The following is a 23,464-nucleotide window of genomic DNA, read 5'->3' as shown; positions in this document are numbered from 1 at the left end:
GTAGCTTTTGTAGTTGCTGCTCCTGGAAAAATGCTGCAAAGCGTTGAACTGATTAGATTTATGATTTTATCTCATTGAAAATTTTACTCCGTTTTCTTTCTGCAATTGTTCTTTTCCATGACTACTTTAATGTCAGAATTTCAGGAGAGGAAAAAAGCTAAGTCTTGATCCAAATGGAAAATTGGTTTGCTAGACCATCATTTGTGTACCCATTCTCAATTTTCTCCATTATGTATACAAATGGCATTTATTAGACTCACAAGAACTTCATGTAAATGTGGCTGCTCTGATCTTTTGCTCCATACTTTATGGTTTCTTATGATTTCAGCTTTTATTTGTAAACAAAACAAAAAACAAACCCAAAAAACATTAGTCACATGCACAAATTATCTCTGTTGTTTATTTTTGAACCTGCACCCCAAAGTGACACCATTTGAAGAGACGTGATCCCCTGCACCCCCCCTTTGTGCATTCTGCAGTGCCTGTCCTGATTGGGGTGCAGGGAGGTACTTCCATGTTAACTGAGGTAATTCCAGAGCTGAGGGATAGCTTGGTTCAGCACTGTGCTTTGGTCAGCTCTCCTGGGTGGAGCAGGACTGCTGAAGCTCTGGTAAAACTATCACCAGTTTTTTAATTCTGCTCATTCTTGCTCAAATTAAGTAGGCCTAAACTTTTTGGCAGAGTTCTGCTGAAGCAGGTGTAATTCCTCTTTTGCCATTATGATGAATTTATAGGGGTTTTTTAATGCTTCATTGGGTATTTTTAAACAAATTCAGGACTTTTGTTCTATGTATTTTCAGGGTCTCAATTTGTTTTATGAACACTCCCTAATTTTAAACTTTCAAACAAAAAACATAATGCAGCATCAATGAAGCCAGGAAGATAAGATTAGACAGCTAGTCTGCTTGTTTTTCAAATTAACCTTTGTAGCATAATAGATAGCTGGGGGAGCTAACTTGAATAAAATTACTGTAATTGCCATTTCTCTCCTTTAGGTATCTGGGAACACAGAACTGCTATTGAACATACTGTGCATCAAATAAATGTATTTTACCAGTGATAGAATGTATCGTGAATGAAAAATGGGATTTCTGAGGAAGAATAATTTTCTCAGTAGCATACAGATTTTCCCAGGTTAAGCTGAATAGTAGGTATTAGTCACTGAAAGTAGAACTTCTAATGCCTAATTATTTATTTTGGCTGGGTCTGAAGTCCAGGACTATACAGAAGTTGTAACTGTGAACTTATTTTTTTTTTTCCGTTTAGCTATCACAACAGACAAATTTGATAACTTGTGTGCAAATATCCAGTTAATTTGCTGTTTTAGATGCCAAATAAACTTCTGAAGTCAGATTCATATGTTATTTGCAATAAACTGTTCAGACAAAAGATCTGGCTGTCCCAGGGTCCTATTCCAATGAAAGCAGTTGATATCAAAGTACAAACTTAGGCATTTAACATCTTGCTGTCAGAGACCTGTCACCCATGGAATTACCCACACAGAGACTTTTGTTATTTTATCCTGAACAGATATGGATTTGGTTTTTCCCATTTGTTTTTTGAATGTCTGTAGATTTTCATTATCCATGGATGGACAATGGACTCCTGGTTAAGCCACCACTTAACCACAGCTGATTATCTTAGTTATCGTTCACAAGGAAGATACTTTTCATCACACACATTGCCTTTGTCTCTGCAGTACATATTTCTGCTGCATCCTTTTTTGACAGGTAAAGGCTTTCTAAACAATGACAGGATCTTGGAAATTGGCATAAGTCTGTGGCCTTCCTTTTCCTTGATTATAGGAATTAACGATGCCAGCTACCTGGGTATCAATAGCTGCTTATATTTGGAAATAGATGATCTTTAAGATCCCTTCCATCCCCAACCATTTTATGATTCTGTCTCAGAGACATCATCAAGACACTGTGAATTCACATGGGATCCTTTATCTGCTGAGTAGTGCTTGGCTGTGTGTGCATCAAACAGAGATCAGATATTTTCATCTGAATATCTGTTTAAGTGTCTCATCTTAAAGCAAAAAACCTGAATTGGCTTGCTTAATTCTAGGAATGTGAGCAGTTGTGTTTTGGCTGGGGTGGCTTTGTGCGCACAGCCCTGGGTATCTGGGAAAGTTGCAGCAAAGTGTAGGAGAAGAATGACATATTGGGTTATTTGATCCAGTTTTCCTTTGGCATTGCAAGTCTCCACGTTCTGTGCTGAGCCGTATGGCCAAACCCAGCAGAGAAGACCCATCCACAGGGGCCTGGTGCTCTCCACACTGCACCCCTGAGATCACAGAGTTACTATTTTGCATTTTGCACTTGCTGAGGGTGTAAGAGGGAGGAGGGAAACACTTAATTTTAGCCCATGCAGGAAGGTTGGGGCAGCCAGGTGTCTGCCTTACTCATTTTTCACGCCTGCAGGGCTGTTCTTGGGGCAGGCAGCTCTGCAAGATCACTGGAGGGGCACTTTCCTCACACTGGATACCCCCTTTCCTGTTACTGATCATAGAGAATGCTTTCCTGACACCCTGGTTGCCGCTATAATTACACTGACCTCCCGGACAGGGATTTTTTGTGTTCAAAATGGATCTAACAGCATGGGAGTGTTAGAGGCTTCAGCTTCTCACAAGGAGAGGAATGAAGAATCTTAGAACATTGAGTTGGAAGGGACCTGCTAGGCTCATCCGAGTCCAGTCCTGGATATGTAGAACAAGTATTTCATACTCATTTTCACTTCCATGTGTTTTCTTCTCTGCCTTCTGTGCATGTTCCTCCCAAATTTTCCCTTTGTCTCAGAATCAACTCTTCCTTCGTCAGATTCTGTAATTTGATCTTTCTACGGCATTTTGTCCTTTTCTTCTAACCTCTCTTTGTGTTATTAAACCCACAATTCTAACTGTTTCATACTGGGAGTCCTTGGTCTCTCAGCTTTTGGATCTTCCTGGGTGAGGTAAGCTCTCTGCACTATATATCCCTGTCACCAATTAGGGAGATTTATAGGTGACTGTTTTAGACTCAACTTGTAACTTTCACGTGATGCTACCTTGGGTGAGTTGAATTACAGAAAGGATTTTATAAAAAGTATTGAGGTACCTTTCTGTGTCCACATTTATTCCTTCTCTCTATTTGTAATGAAGTCTACTTTTATAAAATACATTTAAGCTACTTTGTAAAAATCTGACCTAAAAATGAAATTACACAATACTTTTCATTCTGGAACATTTCTGAATATTTAATGAAATACTTGTTTTCTATGGTGCTATGATATTGGGCAATTAAGAAAAGCATGTATGATTAAATGTATTCAAAATTAGTAAGTCTGAACAAACCACTCATTTGAGTTGATTTTTTGTTCTCCTCCTTGGAGATAATTGGATTTAAAGGGATCAGAGTGGCAAATGGGATCCTCCTAGTTTACTTACTCTTTTGTCATGACTTCTCATTGAATATTTTTTTTTACCAATAATGAGAGCACTTTATTCTTTTCTAACTGATATTTTGGGAAGTCACTCTTTTCCTAGGCCTTATTTACTCAGTTTCTGTTTGATTCTGCTGCAAATCTGAAAGACTTCTTTTTTTTCCCCCAACTTTTTTTTTTGTGTTTTCTTTTTAAACCCTGTAAAGACAATCCCAGGCTTAAGATATTGATCTTGTTAATGGAAAGAAACAAGAATTAGGGAGGCAGCTGTAGATGATAATCCCCATTTTCATTTTTATGCAAACTTGTCTTTCTTGCAAGCATTTTAATGATAACAAATGAAAGTTGTTTCCGAAGTGGGAACGATGCCACTCAGTGATGCTGTTAGCACTGGGAGATGGTGTGCTGACAACCTAATTGATCTATTCTCTCTGCAGCAGAAATCCCCTTCTTTAATCTCATAAATAGGCATTTGAAGAGCTGCTTTTACCTAATCTTTCGGATTTACCTGTCTTGAAGCCTTACCACCTCTTGATGTTGAACTTCCGTGTAAATTATCATGGGCTGCTGGATTTTTCAGCTCGTGTTTTACTCTCCTGCCTAATGGATCCTGAGAAATCTTCCTGGCAAGGGAAGAGCACAATTGGTAGCGGCCATCTAAGGATCGCAGAGGGAAATTAATTTCTGGGTGATAAAGACCCAGGGTCTACATGCAAAGCGTGCCAGGAAGAGGGAAGGAAATGTTCTGGCCAAGCTGCTGTGTCCCTCACATAGAGTTCGGGAGCATGGCAGCCGCTGGGTGGACAGGCTGGTGTGGTTCTGCCTTGGGCTGGATGCAGGAGCATGCTGGTAGAGTAATAAAGGACAAAACCACAGGTGAAGCTCAGCATTGATCCCTCCTCTCATTATCTGGAGCTGTTCAGAGTCCCTGTGCCCCTCCACCTGTGTGCTGTGAGGCTGGACGCAAACATCGTGCACAGGGGAGCAAAGTGTGAGCTGGTGCAGAAAGTGTCTGTCCCTGGCAGGGCCGGGAGAAGGTACTTTCCCTCCCCACCGTAAGTTCCCTGAGGCACTTGGCAAGGCGAGCCTCTTCTTCTCAGGTTGCCAAAGCCCAAGACACGGTTCAGAAGACGGGTGCAAAGCCTAGAGAGAGAGAGACACAAACAAATTATTCATGCAGAGAACTGAAAATGCTGCCCTATTCCCTCCTTTTCATACAGTGCTCATTCCTGTAATCCATATTTTTGGGGGTGTATTTGTAATGTAAATGCCTTCTGTATTAAGGCCGGGGAGGATCTGAACTATGAACTGAACTGTGTGGCAGCTCTGGCAGTGGGGCGGGGGTTATTTCAGGGGTCTGCACCACAGTGTCCAAGGTCTGAAGACAAAAATTAACAGGATAACAAGCACTGCCATCGCAGTCTTTTCCCTTTAGGTATTTGCTGTGTGAGACAACTTCTGAGATTCAGGCTTTATGTTGCCACATCCAACACTGCATGTGGCAGCAGCGTGAGCTCACTAGTGAAAGTGAACTATAATTTATTAGCCATACCAGGAGCTAATAAACTAGCTTCCCCTGCAGTTCCACAGGGTTTTGATGCATGATATACAATAAAGCTGCAACCCAAAGGGGTGTAACCACAGCACTAGGCTCTTACCCACGGAAACCCTTGTTTGTTAAAAGTTAAACACTTCACGTTTTTATTTTCTGGTCTAAGACATGAGATAAATGACAAAAAGGCGTTCACCCTTGCTCTGACAGAAGTGAATTTTGGAAGCTACAAATTGCTTTCCTATGAGTGCTCTTTCTTGCTGCTACTCCTTCCTGTAATTACACTGACTTTGTTTGCCAGATGTTCAGTGACAACATTATACCGCTGTACTCTGTTTTCCAGTTGCCTTATTTGTTCCTAGGACAACTCCTTTCTTGCCTTTTCTTTTGGGGAGGAAATAGACAAAGGGGGACGAAAATCCTTTACAAATGTTTTAAAGTGCAAAGACCGGGACAATGGGTTTTGCCCCTCTCTCTGTCTAACTGAAACAATGAAAGTCCTGCACTTTAATCTTCTTAGCCCCAGGGGTCTTCTAATTATTGCAGCTGCTGCACAGGCTTATGCATAGTGACGTCCTCCTTCCCATTCATCTCGGAGGCTCTTTCATGTCCATCAGCTCCTCACTGGAAATGGAGGAGCCTGCAGCTCTGAGAATAGGTGAAGTTTACCTTGTGAATCAGGGCGAGGAGAACAAAGCATTCCCCGAGTTCCTTTCCAGGATTTACAAATGACCAAAGGCTCTTCTTTGCCTCTGCGAAATCCACTTTAAATTGGCTGGGATATTAACTCTTTAGTCCTGCCTTGTTCAGGTGGCACACGACTGTGCCAGGGTAGGAAGGGCAGCGTGCTTCCTACGTGAAAAAAAAAGGAAGGAATGAGAGGTGAAATAGCTGGTTGTGTAAAATGCACTCATATGTTTAAGCAGAAGGAGGCTTTAAAAAAAAATAACATACAGCTTTACAAAAAAATGTTGCCATCCCCTCTAAGGTAGCAAAGCTTTTGGTGGCTGTAATGAGAAGTAGAAACTCTTGTGTCCAGTTTGAAATCATATACTATCACTTAAGCAATCTCAGAAAAAAATTATAAAAAAGAGACAATCCAAGTTCACACAAAATACATTTTAATTAAGATTAAAACAACAAACTGAATTAACAAATTGCTTCATATACTTCAGCATTTCTGACTCAGCATCAAATATGCTTTATTACAGAAACACCAATGTTATATTAAAAAAAAATTAAAATGTTCATATATGTCCAAAAATAACATATAGTAAAGTCAGATGCACAACTTGTGAATATTATTATGGGTTCATAGTTATGAAGAGGGTAAATATTTTATATCCTTCTTTTGGGAGCTCTGTAAAAGTTGCCCGTTTTTGAATTCTAGATCCAGAACACCAAGCAGGCCACCTGAACTCCTGTTTTTATTTACTGCTGTGCTGCTAATATAGCAATCCTCATTTATACCAGCAGGTGCTCTGCTCACAGGGTCAACCACTGCTACTAAATTCTGAATATATTAAAACAGATATTTTTATGCACACCACATGTTAAAAAAATATAAATCTCTAGATAGTATTTTTTGTGATTTTAAGGTTTAAATGCTGACATTGCCTAACTCTGTGTTCTGGGGTGGTTTAGCAGTGAAACTGTGGGGAGCAGGGTGTCCCCCATTCACATTGAAACTCTCCCTTGGCTCCCAAAGGAGGTCCTTTGGCATCCCAGCACAGGATGAAGATGCCCTTTGGAAGCTGTCCCTGTTCTCTGCTTGTTCTTGAAATCTGCCCAGAAATTGTTTGGAACGGTGTTGTGGGACCTGAGCCAAATAATGCAGTGAAATAACCTAACAATTTAACACCCTTAATGACTAAATTTCAGGCACCTGGAAAGTTTAATGTAATGATACAAACACAGCCATAATTTTCCGGGGTGTATTCTTCACTTATCACTGTTGCCAAACAACACTTGGATCCATTTGAAGCTGAAATTACACGGTTGCTTGGAAGAAGCTGTTTGTGTTGGGCTTTGTCAGTTTTGAAAGGCATTTTATGGGGACACTGGTGGTCTGCACGCTTCCAGTTAGTGACTGCAGCTGGTGTGTGACTCCCTATTAAATGATGAAATAAGGGGATTCCCAGCCTTTTGTCTTTTATTTCCTGTTTTTCTGCAAGTGGCTTTGATAAAAATTTATGTTTGATGGCTGAGTAGTTTTCAGATATTTTCTGTATTAATTTCTTAGTGAATCACGACAAGAAGAAAAATGTGTATTCTCTACTTATTTGCCATATGCAGGTTATTGATGACTGGCAAAATTTTACTGAATTTGTCTGCATGAGAAAAATATTTCTAAATAAGTTGGAAATTCTTGCATCAGCAGTTTGTTAAGTCAGCTGCATTTCTATTTGCAAGCTATCTTTCAACCATGCTCTAATAGCAAAGTTGCGTTGTAAAATTAATTATTGCTACAGTATTACCATTTTCCCAAACTTTATTAAAGTACATTGTTTCCTCATCATGAAGTACTCTAGTAAAACCATCAGAGAAAAGGAACATTTAATGGTTTAGGGGCTTGGTTTTTTTTGGTGGTGTGTTTTTTTTTTTTTTTTCCTTCTGTGGATGTTTTATGGTGTTGAAACACTTCTGAGGATTTTAGAGTGCAATCAGTTAGGTATTGCAAAGGACTGATTTTTTAAGGTGGGATAACTGTTTTCTGCTACTTCAGTCCCCTTTATGGTTTGTTGCTGTTGAGCTGTTGTCAAATTCAGTGGGAATTGTGTGTGTGTAGAAAACAATGTGGCTTATAGACAGATCCTGCATTAAACAAAACTATCTTCACACCAGGCCTCCCACTGCAACAGTTTGATATGCTCCAGGAACTGCTGAAATGGACACCCGGCCCATCACCTATTAACAAATCTGCTTCAGAAAAAGCACATTTTTGTGGGTATTTTGTCATTACTGGTAGCAGCCACTAGAGGGGGAATATCATTTATACCGTAATAACTCACCTTTTTGTACTATTTTTCATTGTACCCATCAGTTTTCAGCATTGTGGCAACACCTAGGTAAGGTTACAGAGTGGTGATGGTTGCAGAAACAACTCAATATATGCCACTGACAGGGGTTTTTTTGGCTTCTCAGGTGTTGTGTTTCACTACCGGGCCGCCACCAGCAGGTACACCCTGAATTTTACCCAGGCCCACCAGACTTGCTGGGACAACGGCGCCGTCATGGCCAGCCCGGAGCAGCTGAAAGCAGCCTACGAGGATGGGTTTGAGCAATGTGATGCTGGATGGGTATCTGACCAGACTGTCAGGTGAGGCTTTCAAAATGCCCCTTCATGCTTTTCGCAAAATTTGTTTGTCTTGCCTGTGCAAACTTAAACTGCTGTCTTGCCATAATGGATGCCTTGGAGTGGCTACCTAGAACAGAGGCTAGACAAGATTGAGAGAATAAAGTGGGCATTTATTAAAGGCCATCAATAGATGCCTTGGGCAGTCAGAAGCCTCCCAGAGGCTACACCTAAGACGGATGATGCTCATGAGTTTATCACACAATTGTAAGTTTGGTCTTTTGCATATCAGGGCTAATCCTCCAATTACAGCTTCAGGTAATGAAGTCATTTACCCCCACTTTGCTCCCCCCCCCATTCATTTTTGTTTATACTGTTCAGGCCTGAGGCTGTCCTTGAATTTCAGGCCTAGAGGAATTATTTTGTTTGACTAAAATGTGAAGACAGTAAGTAACACTCTATATGGAGTTTAGAGTTATACACTAATGTAATACAGGATTTGAAAAATATGAAGGCTAAAATCCTAAGGCATCAAAATGATAAATTTTCTGCATTCCCAGGTATCCAATTAGACATCCAAGAGTTGGCTGCTTTGGAGATAAGATGGGAAAGAAAGGAGTCAGGACGTACGGGCGCCGCTTCCCTAATGAGACTTACGATGTTTATTGCTATGTGGAGCGCATGGAAGGTGAGATGGGTCTGCAAAGCCTGAAAGTGCACTGCGAGGCTTAAAAAGTGACTGGGGAGCCTAATGTGGAATAGCAGAGAAGGAGAAAATTCCATTTAAAATAAGTATTGGCTGCTCTGGATCCGAAGGGAATTGCTGAATGGAGGGAACCTATAGTTTGTGGTCTTGCTGGTCCTAAATAAAGGCCAGTGTGGAGTCTACAAAGAGGCTGTCAGGGTTCAAGCTGCCTGTAGTTGGTGCAGTAGATCTTACAAAAGTTGCTGTTGAAGTGTCTTATTTTTTAAATGTTATATTAAAGTATTTTCAAAGAAATGCATTTGATGTTTGAGAAACTATATAAGATATATAGTATATACAAGGATAGTATACACGAGGAAAGTATATACAAGGATAGATGTAGTATATCTGCTAAATGTATTAGAGTTCAGCAAGCATGTAATTAAGGCTTTTTATATGTCCATGGCATAAAATTAGACAGATATTGAATTGCCATCTATGTTTAGTACTATCTTTTTAATAATGGGCCATCTCAGATTCTGAAAGAAACAAACAAGAAAAAAATCTTTTTGGTTTCTGGGTCTTGTTTAATAAAATTATTAGAGAGATATTTTGCATCCAGGACTAAAGTACATTTTCCACTTACTACAGTGCTCTGAGCATATCATACTGCTTCTGTTTGACAGGTTTTTATTCATGCCAGTTCCACAGTTGCTTTCTAAAAAAACCCCTGATAATTCCTAACTAAACATCTTCAGGGGTGTTCCTTGGCTGTTACACATTTAATTTAGTGCTCTTAAAGTCGGCAGAACAATAAATCAGCCTTGGCTCTGGGCAAGCCTGCCTTTGTATGTTATATATATTTTTAAAAAACAATTGCAAAATGCAGGTGCTCAGTGTTTGCTTGTAATCTGTTTTAGAGAAGATGTAGATTAGGTTACAACAATTTTTCTCCTGCTGATGACTTACAGAGATTTTAGTTACCGAAATCAGTAAGTGTTTTATTTTTAGTTGCTGAAGATCTGTTCTAGAAAATTTGGAGATTTATGGAATACAAGCAGCACAGGTATTGCAAAGCCTCCAGAAAACATAAGTGCTTGAGAAATTTGTAACTTGAACTTGAAAATTAAGTGGCAGAATTTTGTTAGGCCTTCTCATTGTCTTAATTTTAGTTACGTCTTGTTTACATCTGTCAGTGAGTAGCACCTGTGAACATCTACAATTCATGACATTTCATCCTCCATCAGTCCTTGATGGGATTGGATTCTGAATCTCTTTTAAATCAATGCTTTTAAATTCAGTTTGTGTCTTTCCTAGCTTACAAAAAGAAGGTTTAGTAAAAAACCTAATGTGTATATTTGCTGGTTGAAGACCAATCCTTTCTTCCTTTCCCTCTTCAAGGACAGAGAAGTATCATTAATACAGAGAAGATTGTCCTGGGTGCATGTGAGCCAGCAGTTTCTCAGGGTCAAAAGATATCACTAAATTTTCAAAAATAAAACTTAAGTCAAAACTGAAGCAGTTTTCACTGAGGATGATGGTCTCTGCTTGGAACAGCCTGGAAACAGACTGTTGCATGGTTCAAAGAGGCTGCAGTGACTGTGCAGTCCTCATGGATGAAAATGTACAGATCCTCAATTTCTCATGGACATTAATTGATTCTTCATTATAAAATTTCATTTGCCAGGATTTATGACCTGGTTTCCCTCTCTGGCTGCATCTACACTTCTGTCCCGCTGCTGTGGCCTATCAGCTGGACTGTGGTGACATGATCTGCTTCTATATGAAACATCCAGATTTTAACAAATATATAAGCTAGAGCACAACATTGTAGAGATTTGGTTCATTATATTGCATTCATTATATTGAACAAGTTTAATGCCAGATTATAATAATAGCTAAAGACACACCCAACTTTTCCCTATTGTTGCTCTTTGGTTTTTTTGTTTGGTTGGTTTTTTGCTTGGTTGGGTTCCTTTTGTTTGTTTTGTTTATTTTGTTTTGGGTATTTTTGGTTTGCTGGTTTTAGTGTGTGTGTGTGTGTGTGTGAGATTTTATTATTTTCTTATTCTCTCAGAAGTTTTAAAATCAGGACTGTGACAACAACTTCTATGACTTCCAGAAGGAGTTTATGGGTCTAGAGCATAGAAACAGTATAGTTAGATTCTGCTGACATGCAGAAGAGTTAAATTACTCTTTTTGGATTAGGAGAAACAGGCACATGCTAGGAAAACACTGTGCCACATCGTGGTGTAGGATAAGCCATTCCTCAGTGCCTTCACAGAAACTTGAGCCTCTAAGCCTTTTTCAGGAGGGGCTGAGGAGCCAAGGTGGCTTTGTCTGTGTAACAGGAACAATTTGTGTTAGGACAGGGATTAATTTCAAGTGAGGAGGAGCTTGTTAGAAGATACCCAGCATCCATCAGAACAACTCATCCACAGAAGATGGAATTTTAGACAGGGTGTCAATGGAGTTATTGGAAGGTTGAACTAAACTAGATTGCTGTGCTGGTAGGAAACTTACAGTTCAAGAGCTAAAATTATGTCAGATTTTTGATGGCCCTGTTCACCAAAAGTTGATCCTGAAAGGTGTGACCTTTAGCTCATGACTTAATTCATAGCAAAATGAATCCATGGCACTTAGGGTGTGCTTCAATACAACTTTTTCCATGTGAATTTTAAAGCTCATATCTGTGTACCCTGCTCTGATTTAATGCCAAACCTATTAGACTTGCTTGCACTAAAGAGGTCCTTATTTGGAGGGTCTGTGTCAGTGGAATAACTATTCATGGCACAAGCCTGACTAATGATATCAAAATTTGGGCTATAACAAGGATGTCACCAGGGAAGTCATTGAACACTTATTAGTCTGTTGGCTGCTGTTGGTGTGTTACCCCAGAAGGCCATAAATGGTGGTGGGAATTCTTGCAATACATTTTAAAATAAATGTGCATTGAATTTGCAGTACAAATTTGGGTATTTGCACTGAGGATTTGTAGGATCAACCCCATCTCTATTTTATTCCTTTTTGGCCATATGGAATCAGGAAGTTAGCCAGAGACCCAGATTTCTCCTTAAATCACAAACTATTAGCTTAAATTGAAACCAGTTATCTGGGCTATCTCTAACCATTTCCTTGTTCTGAGGAAAGCCAGAGAGATTAATGACTGCACAATTCTAATTTAAATAGTATGAGTTTTGCTGCAACAGTCAGAAGAATAACTGTGGGAAGGATTGAAAATTTCTGAGCTCCTGGAGATAAAAATGAAAACTTGGAGCCAAAGCGTCATTAAAAAGGTACTAGGCATGGTGTTTTATTGCAAACTCTTTTACATTCCTCATATTTCATCTCTTATTTCAGTGTACCAAGCACTAACAGAAACATTTAGGGTATTTTAGCTGCAGGAAGTAATTTATGATTAAATATTGTAAAGTGACTGAGCTGCAATGGTTTGGGTGAGGATCTCTTAACACCACCAGCCAAAGGGATGTCTCCTGTGGTATAATCCCTTGGATGGAGATGGGTGGTGGGTGAGGAAGGGTTTGAATTTTTCAGACAAGCAGTGTGTGCTTAATTTGGCAGCGCTGTGGTGTCAGAAGGGGACATAGAACCACCACCAAAGCCCACTAGTGGAGTGAGGGCTTGTGCTGAGCCAAAGCACAAACCACCCCATCAGGATTGTCTCCTGGCCAGGCTCCCTCAGAACCCATGTATGCCTGACAAGCGACTGTCATGTGCAGATGGAGCACTCACTCTAACAGAGTTATTTTTGGGGTGCCTGTGTACAGCCTTCCTTCCATGCACCATCTCCTCCCCACAGTGAGTGTAGGGAAGAAGGACAAAAACCAAAACCGGATGTCCTTTGAATACTTTCCACCTACTCTCATGCGGTTTTGCTGTTGTCATGGAAATTTCTGTGAGAATGATAGTCATAATTAAAGGAGTCATAATCTAAAATGTGGCGTCATGTGAGAAGTTTCTTCTGTGTTTTGGGCACCTAAAGATCTCTGGAGTCTATTCTGATTCTGGAGTAACAACTAGATTAGATTTCAAAACTTTGACACTGAGAAAAGCATATTTTTTTCTCCAGTTCAGAGCCTGTGGTAGAATGATGAGCCTTTCCATTATACTGGACACTTATCCAGCCTTGGATTATGTGACAATCATTCAGGGTTAAGTTCTCGAGAGGATTCCTGTTCAGCCAATGGGTCTGCACAGAACAGACTCAAGACATTCAGGAAAGTTTATTTAAATCACTGCTGCTGTGCATCAAAAGAAATCAACTGACTTGTTCGGACATGCAAGAGAAGGACTTCTTCATCTTGTCCAGCCTTCTGCTTTAAAGCTGAACCAAGCTGCTTAGATGTTTGTGGTTTTCCAGCCCTGAAGAGTGGTTTTGGTAATTAGTGGCTTTGTTAAGGACGCCTCTTTATTACCCTGGTGTGTCAAAGAACCAGCCCTGAACAGCAGAGAAAGAGGGGTGGGGGACGTGGAAGTTCTTGGTCCTGAAGGCACAAGGGTATACGTTTTAGTCTTCAAAGTGGTCACGGTATTCCTGCTTCTTTGCACACTTGACTTGTCCTAGGAATGAAGTTTTGAACAGATTCCACACTTTTGAGGAAAAGAAAATCGTGATGGCAGTCTCATGACTGCCAAGGCTTTGACATGCTGGCTGTGTCCAGGTGAGGAGCAGTAACCACAGGTTACAGGTGCAGATGAGAAAATGCCCTCAAAATGCTCTAGATAACATCAGAAAAAATGGCATTTTGTCACTCTCAGCCAGCTTTTGTCTCTGGCCCAGGACGCCCTTGTCTGCAGCTGTAGTCACGGAATCCAGGAGCCCTAATACCCCCAAAGGACATCGCTGCTTGATAAACTAGGTGGGTTCCAACTCTCAGAAACAAATGAATAGTTCTGGGGCTCACCACAGGCACGCTGTGCCAAAAAAAAAAAAAAAAAAAAAAAAAAAAAAAAAAAGACTCCAAAGGCTCCCAAATTCTTAGTGGGAGATAGTGTTTATTCTCAAACAAAACTAGCACCAAAGGACTAAAATGAAAAGGCACTGGAAAGTTTTTGTCTTGGCTTTGTTTTTGTTTGTTTGTTTCTTTTTAAATTGTGAGAGTTAAGCATTTCCTCCTATGGGAAGGATTAGCTTTTCATACAATTAATATCCCTCTGCATTTTCTAATATCTGGCTTTGGATTACTGTGGAGGTTGTAGAATCTGAGCACCTGACCACAGAGTAAAGCTCATGAGCACCAAATTCCAGATGGGACAGTAATAATCACATTATCACAGAATCATTGAGGCTGGGTAAGAACACTTTTGAGATCATTAAGTCTAACTGTCAACCCAGCACCACCACCCCAGTCAGTACAGGTTGTGTGTTGACCCCTGGCTTTGGTTTTAGCCTGCCCTTCTTCCCACTTTTCTTTTAAGTTCTATGTTTCATGACATTCACATCTACCAACATGCCCAGCTCACCAAGACATCTCCTGAGGAGAGAAAGTGAATCAAAGCAATGAAACTTGCTATAAAATCCCCTGATAAGATTTGTAGGACTGATTCTTGTAGAACTTAAACTTTCTCCTGGGGGATTCTAGGTGAATCAGCTTTTGTCTTCAAGAGAAAAATCTGAGTTCTTCATCTGCCCTAATATTTTGGACAGAGATGGAAAAAGCCTGAATTTCATCAGGTATCTCTTTTGACCAAGCAAAACAAGGACGTGTAAGAGGAGAATCCTGGGGATTCTTGGAGTGCTGTGACTGCTGAGGCTGTTCCATCAGCCTGGAGATTGGTTTGGAGCAGGAGCCAGCAATAACAGACATTACATTATTGTCTACAGCCTAAACACTGTCACATTCTCCACCCCACCCCCTGGTACTGCAGAACCAGTTTTTCTTCATCTGCTGGCCTAAAAAAAGGGCTTTGCCTGCAGAGTGTTGCTGAGTTACTCAGGGTGTGCTCCAGCTATAAAAACATTGCACATGACTGTTTAACACACACAGAGAATTGAATTTGCCCTGCTGGTGTTGGTGGCTATGCCATTTGTTTGCTGAACAGACGAGTTTTCCCTCTTAAATTCCTTGTTTTCAATGTTTTGGCTGGCAAATTGAGGGGCTTCCAGTCATCTTAATAAAAACACTGTAAGAATGTGGTGGTATCAGTCCTCCTGTTAAATATGGAAGCTGTTGTGCTTGCAAAAACAGGAGTAAATTGTAGAGGCTGCATGGATAAAATACATTTCATTAACTTCAGAATTATTTTTCTTGCTTTTTAGAAGAAGTTTCTGTGCAAGGCTTGAGTCGTTTTCTCTTTGATAATTTGAAGGAGCCAGGATGTTTCAGCCACATGCTAGAAGTGAATGAGATTAAGAAACCCCAGGAAAACCCCCCATATTTAATTTGGTTTTTGTAAGGTGGTTTGAGAAGCTTGCAGAAGCAGAACAAACTTTCAAATGTTTCTAGATTCATATATCAAGCAAGGCCTTTATTCAACTTTATTAAAAGTTATTAAACTCTTTCTTTGTTTTTCACATTTCATCCCAACAATTATTAATCACATTAAGTGCTCATTTAATCATAAAGAATTTTAATCTATTTTCAAACTGGAGAGACAAATTGAGGAGTCATAGCTCCTAGAGTAAATGACTGCTATTTGCAATATGACTTTTGCCCATTACTTGATTTTTTTTAAAAATCAGAATTGTGGAATCATAGAAAAATGCTCTCTGACTAGAGCAATAACAAGATGACATGTTTTAATACCTTTGCCCTTTGTCTTATCACTAGCATTCCTGAAATAAATGTGCATTTACTTGGTATATGATGGAATTTTGCTCATTGCTCTGCTGCCTTTTTGCGTTCTTTGTGAGGTTATTCTCCTAAATTCTTAAATATACCAGTTAGGTGTCAAATACTTTGGATTTCACTTACTGGATTGTTTCGGTTAAGATATGTTTTTCCTGAAATATGTGGGGGGTTTATTTTTTTTTCCTTAATTTGTTTTTAATTGTGTTTCTTTGGTTTTGTTTTTTGTGAAACAATCCTTGACAAAGATGGTATCTGTTTGACAGCAGCTGATTTTAAGAGATGAATGAAATAAGCCCATGTGGGATCAGTAGAATATATTCAATGCAGAGAAAGGTATGACACCCATCTTTTAAGTGTGCAGGATTATCACTATTGCAGATACAGGCATACTCCGAGGCAAATTTGAGGCGGACTTCTGCCTAGGAAGTGCAGCTTGGGTAAGTCAGTTCTCTGCCAAGTGATGTCTCTTAAAGAAGAACCCTGCATTTTGAAGTCTTACACCAAGACATAGCCCCTCACTAAGTTTCTCTGCCTTAACTGAGTGCAGATGACTGCTCAGAGGAATAAATAGCACAGACTTCAATGATGTTGTGTACAAGCTCCATTTGGAGCCAGTAATTTAAATCACTTGGTGGAAAAATTGCTTTTCTAGTAATCTTGCACTGTTTACCCACTTTCCCATGTATTCTATAGGTTTCTCCTCAGAAGGAATGTTGTGGGATTGTCTGCAATTATTTTTTTGTTTACAGAAGTCATGACAATTCATTGTTCTTCACTTTTCTCACTTCCTCATCTCATCATATCTAACTGGACTGATATCTGCTATATAACTGCAATTAAATTGTATTTTAACTGCTAATTTTCATATACATCATGGCTGCTGTGAGTGGATTAATGAACAGTCCTCAGAGCAGAGAGGGCTGCCCTGGAGAGGTCCTTCTTTGCTCCCGTTCCATGGTGCTGCTTTTGGGACAGGATTTTGGGATAACTGCATCCATCACTCTGTGCTGGACATGGCACCAGAGCTGGCAGGTAGATGCAGAAGGATGTAACAAAAAATAGTCGTTATCTGTGTGGTCTGAAGAGCTGAATGAACCATTCTGAGGACAAATGGATCTTTGCTTCCTTTATCTGTCCCTCTCCAATAGACACACTCTGTCCCTCTACCTCCAGGCTGCAAGCTCCACACAATGTATATAAGGCAAGTTACACTATGGGATTGGTGCTACAGCTGTAATAACAAATCAAAGCCTCTACCTAGGAGGAAAAAGAAAGTTGGCACCTTGCCTCTTTTCACACTTGCATTCCTTTTAGTCCCCAAACAAGCGTAATATTGATGTGAATGAAACTGCTTGGGGTGATGTAGTTTCTGTCTGCGTTTTTCTGTGTTCCCTTCAGACTTGTGCAGGGGTTAAGACAGATTGCATGGCTGGTGTGGAAAAGCAGTGTTTTCCTGCAGGAGTGGCTGTTGTGTCCTGGCCTGCTGTGGCTGAGGGAGGGCATCGCTGTCTTGCAATACATATTTTGAATTTGCGCTGCTGGTTTGAATACTCTCATTTTAGGTCTAGTTGGTTTCATCTGAAGTCTAAGCGAAAACTGGGAAAGGGTCAGTTTACTGCTTTATTCCCAGGACATGAACATGGGAGGTTTGATTTTTCTTTAGAGTGTTTGGGTGAATGAGGCATCCAAGACAAGGTGATTTACCTTGGAAGCAAAATATTAGAGGTGCTATTTGCTTTGTTGTAGTTTCCAAATGGATGGCTATTACTTACAAATTGTTATTCCTTGGAAGCTGAACCACACTATCAACATTCTAGACTAATTCAGCTTCTTCACACAAAGAGGGCTTTGTGCATGCAACATGTCTTGTGCATTTCCTAACCTTTGTTTCCACATGGGGCAAGATGAAGACTGATGGAAATCTGACATTAGAAGCTGCTCTAGAGCAGCCTGTGAAGAATATTTCCTATTTTTTGGGTGTTTGAAATGAGATTCTAGCAATGCCTAAAAGGGCCAGGTAGGAGGCTTGCAGAAGCAGATGTGCGTTATGGAGAAAGCAAATTCTGATGGACTGGATTTAATTAACTCAGTTGAGCTGCAAAATATACTCTACTAGGGGTTACAGTGAAGCCTCAGGGCTGCTGTTACCTCTGCTAAAGACCAAGTAAGGGACTCAGTGTCCAGCCACAGTGTACTTCATGGCAAAAAGTTTGCTTATAAATGCTCATGCTTTGTGGCAGTTTAACTTTCAAAGTCAAGCCTGGAACATTTGTTTTACAACTATCTGATTATTTTTCTTTTTAAGGAAAAAAACACTTGTGTTTTAGGAAAAAGCCTCAACCTTGCAGGACTCTGGGGCCGGAGCGGGGGGAGGTGGGAATTGATTGATGGTGGAACGTGCTACTCAGCCTTTGTTATTTTTTTTGCTTCCTCCTCCAGATGAAGTGGTCCATGTCTCAGCCCCCCAGAAGTTCACCTTCGAGGAAGCTAGGGAGCTGTGTGAGGAGCGAGGCGGTGTTCTGGCTTCTGTGGGGAACCTCTATGTGGCCTGGAGGAATGGCTTTGACCAGTGTGACTACGGGTGGCTGGCGGACGGCAGTGTCCGGTACCCGGCCTCTGTGGCGCGGCCCCAGTGCGGTGGGGGTTTACTTGGGGTGAGGACCCTGTATCGCTATGAGAACCAAACAGGCTTCCCTTACCCCGATAGCAAGTTTGATGCCTACTGCTATGAACGTAAGCATTTAATTATTTTTTCTTTTAGTCGTGATTTTCAGCATGCTTGCCGCGGGAAGTGGTTTCTTTATCACATGTTTTGTTTCAATGTTTGCAGCCCTCGCGGGTTTTTAGAAACTAAAATGAATGTCTCAAAGTAACATTAGCAGGTGAAGACAGGCAGAGTTTCAAGGTAAGATTTCAGCCTGAGCAGTTTTTTGACTGTGACTCTGTGAGTGCTCCATATTTTAGCACCTGAGTGAACCTTGGTATCTTTGCATCTTGTCAATGGGCACAAGACAGACATTCAAAGCCCACCTGAGTATGTCACCTTCTCCAGGAGACTCTGCCTTGGCAGGGGCTGGAGTAGATGATCTTCAGAGTCCTTTCCAACCACATCTGTTCTGTGGTTCTGTGATAAATGTCCTAAAGGTGAGCAATGGATATTCTGTCTCCAAAGATGGTGGCAAGAGAAGATGCTGTACATGGGCCATGTACAAGGTTGGCAACTTTCAGGTCTCTCAGATGCCAGTAATTTGTGGGCTATCTCTGGATCCCAGGCATGTTGTCCTGGGATGCACATTCTTTCTCTTTCTTACTCAGTGTTTCATGGGCCATTGGGTGGTCTAAATTGCCTTTCTTACTGCTGCTTGTTTTCTTCCTGGTATTTTCACAGGCACTTCAAGCGCTTTCCACATTTACATGGTAGACTTCACCAATCTAAACCAAATGTTCTCCACACCTGCCAGGTTTCTTTTGGGGTCAAATATTGCTCTGTAACCTCATCTATTGTCAGTCCCAGCTGCCTGGTTCTGCTCTTATGGTGCAGCCTCTCCTTGCATGGGTCCCTGTTGTCCCAAAAGGTTTGCCTGCTTCCCAGCTGAATATCATGCTTCCCTGAGACTTGCAGCCTCAGCACAAGGGGAGCTTGGATAGCTCAAGTATTTCCCTGCAGGCCTCTCTGTCCAAGGGAGTTCCTTGTTGCAAATAGCATGACTGACATTAATGTTGTGTTGAGTTAAAAGTTCAGAACTTGGTCATTAACTATGAATATTTAGGTTTTTTGGACTCAGTCCAGTGACTGCAACTCAGAACTGTGAAATGTGCAGTTTGTACTGTCCCCATTTTTGTGGATGATGAACTTACTGCAGCTGCAGATCTTTCCAGCTCAGGCACTGAAGAGTCATTTATGAGCAAATCTTACTCTATGAGAACAAATCCTGACATCTGCTGCAACAGTATGGTCTGGCTGTTCTCAGACACTGTTGGTTTGTTGTTTTAATTTTCCTTTATAGTTTGTGGGTGTAATGTTCCAAAACTTTGCATGTGGAAATAGGCCTGATGGAACTGCTTACAGGAAAAAGGACTTAAGTTCAGGAGTCTGCTCTAGTCTGCAGAGCAGCATTTTGTCATGTCACTCCTTCTGTTCCTACTCCAAGTTGTTTATGACCTGTTTAAAGTGTTGTGGATAAAAAAGACTTTAATGAGGGTATGTTTCATAAGTCCCTCTAAAAGACTGGGGTAAGAACTGAACATTTTGCCTGTAATCTAGTCTTTAGTTAGGACAAATTCCAACCTGCTGTTTGTTTTTGTGGATTTTGCTGCTTTCAAGCAAGATGTGCCTTTACAGTGTTCTTTCCAGAAGTTTTAGTTAGCACGGTTTGTGGTAACATACTGTTTGTTCTAAGGGTGACCTTGATAGGTATTGGGTTGTTGCCTGTTATATAAAGGCTTTTCCTGCAAAGTCTTGCCCTTGGTATATAAAGAATAAATATTTCATCATTTTGCAACCCAGGAATAGACAGTTCAGGACTATCAAACTTTTTACAAGAGAAAATAAGACTAAACAGAACCAAAACAATTTGGTAGAGACTGAGCGGCTCTTTAGCACTTTTAATTACAAACAACCGAATATCAGAATTAATTAAACCCTGCTGGATAGAGGACTCAGATTTTGCCAGATACATCTGGCTTTGTGTAGGGTGTCATGCTGTGCCCTCCTTCAGGGTGCCACAAATTTCTGAAGTTACTGAAAGCTTTCTCTCCCTCTCAGAAGGTGCTTGGGATCTCACAGGAACCAGCTGTGACTCCTCACTGCTTTTGCTAAAAGATTTATGCAAGTGGTGAGTAATGAGACTCCTGCCCAGCATCTTGGTCCTCCACATCTCAAGCAGCTGTCTGGTGCAGTGGCTTTAGAGTGAGTCACTCTCTCCCACAGGGCCCTTGGAACCAGTCCCTTCTTTGGGGCAGAAAAAGAGAGAGGATTAAAAAAGAGGCTCTGCATGAAAGCAGAAGGCTTGAATTTAAGCCTTTTGTTGCAAATCATCTTTTGTCTGGAAGTTTCTTCCGAAATTTCGCATCATCTCAGTTTCAGAGTTTCAGTCCATCACAAAATCCACTGTCCCCCAGCTCTGCCTGCTTTGGGATTGACATTTAGTTTTCACACAGTGATTCACATAGTGCCTGACAACAAAACTGTCCTGCCCAGGAGCTGGGCTCTCAGTGAAACCCCAGACCCCTGCTCACAGCTCTCACTGTGTCTCACACTGCATGGGTGTGTCCCTCCTCACCTGGACATGCAGTCACACCACAGCACATCTGTGCCAAACCAGGCAGCTGATTCAGTCTTCACAAAGACAAACTGTGCTTTTGAGAAAGAGGATATCTTCTTCATCCCTGCTTAGGCTCCTCACTCCTGTTTCGTGATTATGAGTCTCTTTGGTGGAAAATCTCAAAATATTAATTTTAATTTGTGGTTTTAAGAAACCTCAATCTGTATTTTGGGCATTTTGCTTGCCTTTAAAGAGGAATCATAGTTATTGAAATACATGAAAAACACAAGGACTAAATTCAATTTAAAAATGATTTTCATTAGTTTCAGTAGGGCAACTAGCCTGGACAACTTTTAAAGTACAGTTAAGTTCAGGATTTTAACTTAAGCAGTGTTATGGGTACAAAATTGCACTGTATGAAGTGTTTTGACTTTATGAAAATAAGAGTGGCCCAGACTAATGATGCATGATTTAAAATCAAAAAGTCCTGTTAAAAACCCCTGAAACTTTCTCCCCTTTGATCACAAGTACTTTTAAAGTACTTTTTCACTCTTCAAAAACCACATGGGTCAAAGTTTCTGAAACACTGTCTGTGTGTTTCATTTCATGCCTCCAAGGCCTTTGCCAGACCTTTATTTTTTTAAAAAAATATTTATTTATTTATTTATTTGTTTGTTTATTTATTTTGTTTTTTTTTTCTTTTTCTTTCTTTTCTCTGAGAGATACCTAATCATGTATCTGATAGGGCCTGAAAAGGTTTCAAGTTGGACACATGATTAAGTACTTCCAACTCCTGGGAGGCCATCATCAGAGGGAAAGTTTTTCAAATGTTAACATATAGGACTTATATTAAGATGTTTAAATTAATTTAAAAAAAAGATAAAAAATAGAACAGCAGTTGCTGACCACTTATGCTAATTTGTAAGAGATTAAAACATTTTATCATTAAGACTATCCTTTTTAATAAATGCATATTTAATGATTAGTTCTTTCAGAGGGCTATAAGGGATTTATTTAATCATGTACTTCTGCCTCCCAGGCCTAATTCACTGTAGTTTGTAGAAATCTTGTCAGAGACTTCAGCTGACTTTCGATGGGCCTTTTTATCCCCCAGCACCTGTAGAACAAATTCCAGAAGGTCACTAAGCAAAAGGCATTCAGGTTTTTAACTTACATTGCTGCAACAAAGCTGAACTGGGTGAGCTTCGTACACAGAGGTGGTTGAATTTTTTTAAAACATAAATGTCCCTTTTGCTGAGAAACACTGATTTATTAAAGCTGAAATCTTTCATAGACCTGTATTGGTTTTGGCGAATCTTTCAGCAAAACATTTTTTACTTGACTCAAAACACGTGTTGACCATTTTGCTCTGGATTTGTCCATTCTCTTTCCCATTTTCCTCTCTCATTTTGACTTTGTTTCATGCACCTTTATTGCTTTTCTTTCGTTATACCACTTTGGTTTGGCATTGTGATTTAATTTTAGCTGGAGATTGGAAAATTCCAGATCTGGGATGGTGTTGCCATGTGTGTTCTTCAGAAATGGAGTCCATGCTGCTTTGATTGTTTCAATATAGCCCTATCGAGAGTGGATCCAAGTCCTCCACTGCTTGGGGCTGAGGGCCTCTTGCTTTGATGCTTCATCCATCTAAAGCTCAAAATCAGAGCACAATTTTCTAGAAGAGATATAGGAAATGATGGCCTTCTCAGATTTTGAGGTGTCCTACAGCATGAGCCACCGCAATGGCAGGCTCAGCCTCAGGGAACATCCACAGTACTCAGTGCTCCAGCAGCAGGAAGGATAAAGACTTTAGGCACAGCTCAAAAGCTGGCAGAAGAAATGTTGCCTTCCCCTTCTGCTGCACATGACTTAGCTTGGAAAACTTTGAATAGCTGGGCAGCTCTGTCCTTCTCCACAGCAACCGTCAGTAGCTGCTTGTCCCAGCTATTTCCTGGATGAGGGAATTATTTCCAGTCTGATGTCAGGGGCTGTGCTACGGGAGATCTGTGGATTTCTGATCAGTTTGGGAATGGACGCTGAATAATGAAGACATAGGACATGGTGATGCACGGGGAGCAAAATTGCCAGTCTGAAGGGAAAAAAAACCTGAAAAGAAACTTATCTCAGAAGTAGGACAGTGCAGTGATGGGCATAATAAAGACAGTGTGCTCCAGCATTTCAGAGTCCAGTATCAGAATGGGCAGGTGAGGATCCCAAGGTCAGGGCACTAACCACAGTGTGTGAAGGGCTGCAGGCTCTGCTCAGGCAGAGCTCAGGCACAACTTCACATCTTCGAAGGTGAAGCTGTGCAAAGAGATTACTCTCAGACAACTGTTCTCCAGCCTTCTATTATTTTCCTAGGAAAGTAAATCTGTGTTCCTCTCTCAGATATGCCATTTACCAAGACCCACACAGCTGCTGAGATCCCCAGTA

The 23,464-nt window shown here is 40.6% G+C and overlaps 1 protein-coding gene across 1 annotated transcript in view; it reads left to right on the top strand.

Moving 5' to 3' along the window:
* VCAN (versican) overlaps positions 1 to 23,464 on the top strand; it is a 97,874-nt gene that overhangs the window by 15,900 nt on the left and 58,510 nt on the right. The window contains exons 5-7 of the mRNA XM_066181937.1: positions 8,120 to 8,294; positions 8,831 to 8,958; positions 18,207 to 18,500. Of these exons, the coding sequence (XP_066038034.1) occupies positions 8,120 to 8,294; positions 8,831 to 8,958; positions 18,207 to 18,500 (597 nt within the window). The remainder of the gene's footprint in view (positions 1 to 8,119; positions 8,295 to 8,830; positions 8,959 to 18,206; positions 18,501 to 23,464) is intronic.

The sequence above is a fragment of the Chamaea fasciata genome, unplaced genomic scaffold (assembly GCF_029207755.1).
Source record: "Chamaea fasciata isolate MVZ Bird 193981 ecotype frontalis unplaced genomic scaffold, bChaFas1.0.hap1 SCAF_4, whole genome shotgun sequence".
In the NCBI taxonomy this organism is placed as follows: Eukaryota; Metazoa; Chordata; class Aves; order Passeriformes; family Sylviidae; genus Chamaea; species Chamaea fasciata.
This window is presented reverse-complemented; position numbering and strand designations above follow the sequence as displayed.